At 44.2% G+C, this 7,824-nt stretch overlaps 1 protein-coding gene across 1 annotated transcript in view; it reads left to right on the top strand.

The window, feature by feature from the left end:
- The window catches only part of agap3 (ArfGAP with GTPase domain, ankyrin repeat and PH domain 3), a 130,103-nt gene extending 123,094 nt beyond the window's left edge, over positions 1-7,009 (top strand). The window contains exons 17-18 of the mRNA XM_048259638.1: positions 1,780-2,035; positions 2,624-7,009. Of these exons, the coding sequence (XP_048115595.1) occupies positions 1,780-2,035; positions 2,624-2,851 (484 nt within the window). The 3' untranslated portion in view covers positions 2,852-7,009. The remainder of the gene's footprint in view (positions 1-1,779; positions 2,036-2,623) is intronic.
- Positions 7,010-7,824: the final 815 nt, after the last annotated feature.

The following is a 7,824-nucleotide window of genomic DNA, read 5'->3' on the forward strand; positions in this document are numbered from 1 at the left end:
TGAGTACAAGTGGCTCCATCTAAGCGGCTATTGTCCCACCAGTCTCCTCTGCTGTAATTGCAATGTGCTTAGCGCTTTGTTTGATTTTGTGGTTTTTCTGTGACCTAGGAGCCACGTAGAAGAAGCCCGCTCAGAGCAGCTCATTTGATAAATCCACTGAATAAGGCAGCTATTTGTTTAATATTTGAGGTTTTAAACCCCCTTCCATGTTTGCTTTGTGCTGGTGGGTGATGCTGAGCTCCAGTGTAGGGCTGATGGCTCTCTGGCAGCCGGACTGGGGTCTCTGGGGGAAGCCTGTCATCCACCGTGCTGGGGCTCTTTGCTGGTATCAGCTTGAGCCCCGTCTCTCTGTCACTCACCCGAGAAGACCAAACAACGGCGCCTTTCTGCTTCTCTTATCACACAGCTCGGAGGGGTCGCCGGGTCAGCCACGCACTGAGCATGCTCGGCCCGGCCTATCGATTTGCCGCGGCCGCCTCATTTTGCGCTTTGAGTAAATGGGAGCCAAAAGAAGCCAGTAGATGGTGGGTGGTGGGTGGTGTTTGGGGGGAGAAGTTTAAGATGGAGACCATTAGATACTACAGGAGGAGAGGCGTCTGATAGAGAGCCAGAGTTTGACTTCCATTCTTGTGACGCTCGTCGCTCCTCTCTTTCAGCTTCATTCAGCAGCTTCGATCGGGCAAGCTGCCCACCACCTACCCCCACACACCCACCACCTCCCCTCCAGGGAGTTGTGGGGCCAGTTTGAAGTGGGCTCTTTTGTGGTGCAAGTGGAGGGGGCGATCCTGCCGTATGGACTGACAGGCCTGACAGTGGCGATAAAAAACATGCTCCCCTCCTGTATTGTCCAGTGCAGACATGCTGTTCACAATGTGTAACCTTTAGATAGCCGGCGAGACGTTAACCCTCCCGCTGCTGAGGCTAACCGCCCGCGGGCAGCCGGAGGCAACGGCATGCAGAAATTACCCTTAAATGCCTCTTAGGCCTCACCCGAAGCTTTCAGGCCCCGCAGGGATCTGCTGTGCAATCCGTTATGGCAAAGGTGCTCCCTCATTGTTGGGCTCCTTTGAGTAAAGACTGGGATCTTTTTTTTTTTTTTAGTTTGGAAGTTATCATTGCTCTGTTGATGCTGAACTTTGTTGATATTGTTTTTGCCATGTAATATTAACAAAGTACCCCACACGTTACACATTAGATGCTCAGTGGTCTAGACCGACAACTCCACGGTGAACTCTTGAATTCTGTTCAAGACATACTTGACACCAACAGCGCTAAAACTACCTTTTTGTTCATGATGGGCAATGACACTGAAATACTTTCTCATTGTGCCAGACGCCCAAAATCTATAACCCAACTTACCCAAGAAAAGTCTGAGTTGGGAAGTCCAGGAAGAGAAATTCAGAGAAAGAGACATCATTTATATAAACATACAATAACATGCAGTATATCAGTAGTTTCATAATCAGGGTAAGCGTTTGTTTCACAAAGCAAAATATGATTACTGGTTAATTACAAATTAAATATTACTCGTTAATATTACTGTTTGTTTAATCCAGATCCATTGAAGGATAAAAAATGTTTCATAGCAACTAGTTATAGACAATTCTTACATACTCATATTTCTAATGCTGTAGGTGAGTTGGAGTGGACATCTGAAATAAATGTAGTTTTTCGGCATCAGCATTAAATGAATACTTGTTTATAATACCCTGAATGTAAAACCCATACCCATATGTAATAACATCGGCAGTAACATTGTCCATCCCTGCTCTTCCCCAGAGAGGAGAAGGAGCGCTGGATCCGGGCGAAGTACGAGCAGAAGCTGTTCTTGGTGGGGCTGCCCCAGTCGGACGTGCCTCTGGGCCAGCAGCTGCTGCGGGCGGTGGTGGAGGATGACCTCCGCCTGGTGGTGCTGCTGCTGGCGCACGGCACCAAGGAGGAGGTCAACGAGACGTACGGCGACGGGGACGGCCGCACGGCACTCCACCTCTCCTGCGCCATGGCCAACGTGGTCATCACCCAGCTGCTCATCTGGGTGAGTAGGAAACCCTGGCAGGTGGCACTGGGGGAGGTTATGGGGCTACACTAGCTTCATTTAGGATGGAAGTGGGGTAGTCTCCGTCCAAAGCAAATGTTCAGAGAAAGACAAGGCAGGAAGTTATGACTAAGAAATTGATCATGAACATTGAACATTGGTAACCAAAAAGTGTGGGAGCTATTTAAAAATTAATACTCTGGTTAAGAAAAAAAGTAGATTTTGATGTAAATGTAGGAAATGTACATTTTTTTATTACATTTACTTTGTCATTGTTCTGATTAGAACACAATTGGCATTGTAACAGTAACAGTGTTTTTTCCCTGACTTTTTTGCCTAGTACCTCTATAAAGTACATGTTGGGGCCACATGTGATTTTCATTTCAGCTGTATTTGTAGAGGAAAGTTAGGTATGAATAAACACGGATCTTGTAACATTGGATATTTATCCAACTTTTGCAGTTCAAGGCTAGCGAGGGTTTTTTTTTTGTTTGTTTTTTTTTCAAACTCTCTCTCACTCTCTCCCTCTCATTTTCTCTCACTCTCTCTTCATTCTTTCCCATGTCTGTTTTGGTCTCGCTATGACAGTATGGAGTGGACGTGAAGAGCCGTGATGCGCGCAGCCAGACCCCGCTGTCGTACGCCCGGCGCGCGGGCAGTCAGGAGTGTGCCGACATTCTGCTCCAGCACGGTTGTCCCAACGACAGCGGCGTGGGCCTGGCCTCGGCCCCCACCCCCACCGCCACCCGCCGCAACCCCAACGCCAACAACAACAACGCCCAGTGCGAGCTCAACCGCAGCATCAGCATCATGTAGGACCAGAGGAGGGGTGGATGAGGACAACCCCCAACCCATACCGACACTCCAACCCACCCGCACTGACTGACTGTGTCTCCCTTCCCTCGCATACTGTGCCCAAGTCCACCACCCTCCTCACCGCCTCCCCATCCCAGGTCCAAGAGCCCAGATAGCAACAGGTTCTGGAGCAGATGTGGCCTGGTTCTGGTGTGGATCCGACCCAGTTCCAGACTCTGCTGCCATCTGGCTGTTGGTGTTGGCCAGATTGTGTCTCCATTCATTACCACTGTTCCCTCCTGTGTCTCCTCTCCCATGTGATTGTGGCGTCCGTCTCCCCACCCACTGCAGAGCATGGCAGGCTGCCCCCTCTGTGAGCGTCTCGTGTCAGTGACCCTTGAGTGAGTTGGCTGTCCACCGTGCACTGTATCCCCACCGATTCCATTACCAGAGCCCCGGGTCCTGGCCATGTCTGCAAAGCTCACTCCACACACCCCAAGCAAATCCTACCCCACCAACCAAGCCAACTGACCTCCCTTTATCTCGGAAAACACACAACAATACACACTCACAAACAGAGATTTCACTGTGGGCACCCTCTTCTCTGGTCTGTAGTTCGCCCTACTTGATGAACCTTTATGCCACCTCCTTGTCCAGTAAATTCAGGGAAAATGGCCATAATAGGGAAGTGAGGACATGATCACAGGGCTTGAAGTTCTCAGGCACTGTGCCAGAACTGAGGCTTGGGCCAGGCCTTTTAAGATTTGAACATAGGTTATTATACATAAAGGCTTTGACATTTTCTGATAACTTCAGGCACAAAAATGTTCCTTGCTATAAGCAGTCTAATAAATCTAAAACTTTACCAAAATTTGAAGTGTGACATTATGTCAAGTTATCATTACTGTAAAGTTTTCAAGAGAGATTGGGATCTAGAAGGTCTCTTTAAGGTCACTGGAATCCCAAGGGCAGCCTATAACATGTGTAGATAATAATAGCCTCTGAATATATTCATCTTGTCAACAACTGCATAAAACTTGCTGAACCAATTTCAGCCTCAACTTCAACCTCTGACTGATCAATTTTAGGCCGCCTGTATGATGTTTACATTTAACAGCTAAAAGTCTAAAACAAAGCGCAAACTCTGTGTTGTACATGAGTAGTGGTTGGTGTATGTAATGGCGTTTTACGCTTATTTATATCAGCACTACTTTAATATTGCACCACCTGGACATTCATTGGAACCTGGATTAAAAACAAAATGACATCAGTTTTCATTGATTCGTCATATCGTAGTTATAGATATAGGAGAGATACAGTGAACAACACTAACCTTAGGAAGTGAACTTGTAAAAACAACATTAGAAGTAAAATTCAGGTCAAAGATAGTTGTGGGAAACTATGGAATTAGAGATCACTGTGAGGGCAGGTTTGAAAAGCCCCATCAAACCCAACCTGATTGTGTCATATAGATGACCAAAGGGGTCACTGAATTCCCTCCACCCCTGTGACAGGACTGAAGAGTGAGATGCCATGCAAATGCCTCTTTAAACGCGTGATACCTAGTGATTACACTGAAACAGCCTCGTCTTGACCGGCTCTTTGCGTTTGTGGATGGGGAGCTCTTGTGATCCCCTACCATTCTTTTGAACGATGGGAATGCTGTCCATGTTCCTGGAGAATGTGCCAGCCAGCGGAATTGGTCAGCACTTGAGACAACATCTGAACTGCCCGGCTCTCCATTCCTGAAGTCCCTCTGCAACATGTGAGTGGACGTGAAGGTGTGAGAGTGTCATAGAGAAAAGCGCAGACACGGAGAGAGAGAGAGAGGTAAGGTGGAGGCCCAAGGAGAGGAAGTGCTCTTTAAACGTCAAAACTTTGGGAAGCAAAAACCAACATGGCCGCAAGCCAGCGAGATGGGAGAAAATGATGTACAGATTCATGTAAAAAGTCCCTATTTTCCTCACAGCCATTCCACTGTCGCGTGGACCCACTACCCCAGTGGCTCTCCTGGACTGGCTATGACTCTTCCCTCTGAAACTATTATCCTAATGTCCTGATTCAGGGAACCTACCCAGTCCCATTTAGGTACTAAACTTCAGTGTCTTGTCATCTTGTAGAACAGACGAAGAAATGACCTTCAGGTCTCATCTGGTCACAAGGACTGGGATTGCTTTGTTGACCAGTAGATCTGAATGTTCTCTGATTCATTGTGTGGCTGTAGTCTTTTTCCTTACATTATGAGTGACATGGCCATTTTTAGATTTTTAGCAAAAAATGCATTAGATATATTTCTGGATTTAAGCAAGTAGCACAAGGTCTACAGAGGTCCGGTCTGTGTGAACCAGACTTCAAGATTCTCCTACTCAAAGTCGTAGATGTTTTACCATGCAGTATTTTATGTTTACAGACCCAGGGTACTACTTAAGCATGGTACCATTATTTTCTTTTTACCTAGTTGGTGTGCAGAGTCATTATGTCAAATAACATGACCTATATGCACACTAGGAGGGCAATGAAAAAGAGAAAGATCGTCAAAAAAAAGAACGTTGGGTGAACGTTTAAATTGTAAACTGTCATTATAGTCTCTTTTGCTAGCTCCTTATTTGGCCTCGTTACCATTTGCATCTGTGATATTTGTGCCTCAGAGTTTATTGTGACCACCAAAGTGCTTTCATAACACTGCCATACGCTGAATAGGGAGACGATGTGACAAGTTCATGCCAACAAACAAACTGCTCAAGAAGGCTGTGATGTAATACGCCATTATGACTTAAACGATGCTACCAAAAGCCATGCCAGCTCACTCTCTGTTGGGAGGGAGCCTCAAAGTGTCTGTTTTCATGAGCTGTTGTCACACAGTATGGCAGTATTATGGCAGACTGGTCAGAAGAAGGTTTTTTGTTGGGTTTTTTTCTCTCCAACAGCTAAACCTAAGTGGGTACATACCTCTTATTCAATGCATCACACACAGGTCACTAAGAATAGACTGTTCTACATTTGGGTTTTGTCTTTTGTTTTTTAAATAATGGGCATTGTCTGTCAAATGTTGTTTAAATATCATTATTTTGTTCAATTCGGCTATTCAACATAATGTTGAAATAACAGAAAGCCTTCAAAGAAAATATTTGTTTTTAATGCACCAACAAACCTGAATCTGAAGATATTTGACCTCAACGAAGACTATGTGAAAGATGGTATTTTACCCTTAGAAGATACAATATGCTATACCTTTGATGTGCCCTTAGTGTTTGCGCCCGACCTCTGTGTTCTGACTACAGTCTTTCCGTGGGAAAGCTAGTTCTGGGAATCTTTTATGTTGTCTAATGAAACATTCAGAGTACAGTTATATGTATGAAGCCTGAGTAGGCAAGATGTAAAGAGGTGGGACTAGGAACAAGGCTTCAAGCTCTGTAGCCACTGCTACTATTCCACTTTAATGCTGTGTTTATGAATGGATTACACATGTTTAGCTAGACACAGTTAGAGAAAAGTGCCCTCTCTTCCAGTCATTATTATTTTTTACCCCCAAAGATCACTGGTTGAAGATATAGGTAGATATATCAAGCTAGGACCTTGGACCTTATCCTAAGCAGTCTGAATGTGTTGTGTGAGTTTTTTTGCCATGTACAGATATGGGTGCACTAGCATGAAAAAGAGGAGATTTTCAGAGGTAAATATAAGGCAAGTGACCTTTTGTGTGAGGTGTTTAAGGGGCAGCACCTGAAAGCTAGTTTCTGCTCTAGGAAGGAATTGGGCCTCTAGGTATGAGCTTTGTCCTGACTAACAGCCATTCATGCTTTCAGGTGCACTAGCACTGTCTTCAACTGTTAGATAGCAATGGCCTCTTTCCCTCATAAACATTGTATCTTTTACATTACTTTGGTTTTATCTCTTTTTAATGATGTTTTAGGTACTTTTATTTGGTCATTTTTGGCCATTTTAAGGTACTTTGTGTAAAATGATGTACATTTGACATATTTATAATGCAGGATGTAAATATTGTTTTGTTTGTTTTTGTTCTTTTTTGTTTTGTTTTTGTTAATTTTCCATTGTGTTTAATTTCCATGTTCCAAGTGTGAAATCAAGCAAAAGCAAGAGAGTAACCTGTTGTGTGATTGGATGCTTGGCTGGCAATTGACCTATTAAACCATCCCAATAAAAATGATTTATACCATACTGATGCTTAATTCCTGTTTATTAATTCTTTATTATCTTCATTATTACATTGTCAGATTCATTCTGTAACCTGCAGAGGAATCATGAATTAAGATCTCATATCTATCTAAATGTAATATTCCATCAAAATGTTTCAGATGCAGACTATGCAAGATGCAAAAGACATTTGCCATAACTTAACTTTCTAATAGTCATTAGTGTAACTACTGGTAATATGGAAATGTATATAATATGTCAGAGATCAAGTTCATTTTGGTTTAGGTGTTTACCATCTTCAGTAATTAGTAGGCAATATAAAAACCGGTTGCATATGTCCCGAGTAAACTGTGGAGAGGACTAAATAGCCAGCCCTGCATTGCTTCTGATGATCCGTAGCCTGCCCTCAGAGAGATGTCCTGACTCCTGACATCTAATAAGCCCTACTTGGTGTTGTGGTGGTGGGGGGTGTTGAAATGCAGAGAAGACTAAACTCCCTGTTAATCCACAGGCCTTTACACCAATCCCATCTGTATAAATACACGTCCCCTCTCACTCCTCTTCCCCCCTCTCTCGCTCACTCGTGCACATAAGCAGAGGCAATCTACTTTGGTGGAATTTCCTAGACATTTTCCTCTCATGTCTCCCTGCTAGGCAGCACGAGCAAATGAGCGCCTGTCTCCGTGGACAAAGTTCTCCAACAGTTCAAACTGAATGTGCTCAATTTGATCTATTTTATAATTACTTACACCTCTTTGAGTCCACTCGCTCAGTCATCTACTTTCATTTCTATGAGTCAGGAGTAGTTTGAGTTAATTGTAAATGCTTGCCATTAATGT

Source organism: Alosa alosa, chromosome 1, assembly GCF_017589495.1.
Source record: "Alosa alosa isolate M-15738 ecotype Scorff River chromosome 1, AALO_Geno_1.1, whole genome shotgun sequence".
In the NCBI taxonomy this organism is placed as follows: Eukaryota; Metazoa; Chordata; class Actinopteri; order Clupeiformes; family Clupeidae; genus Alosa; species Alosa alosa.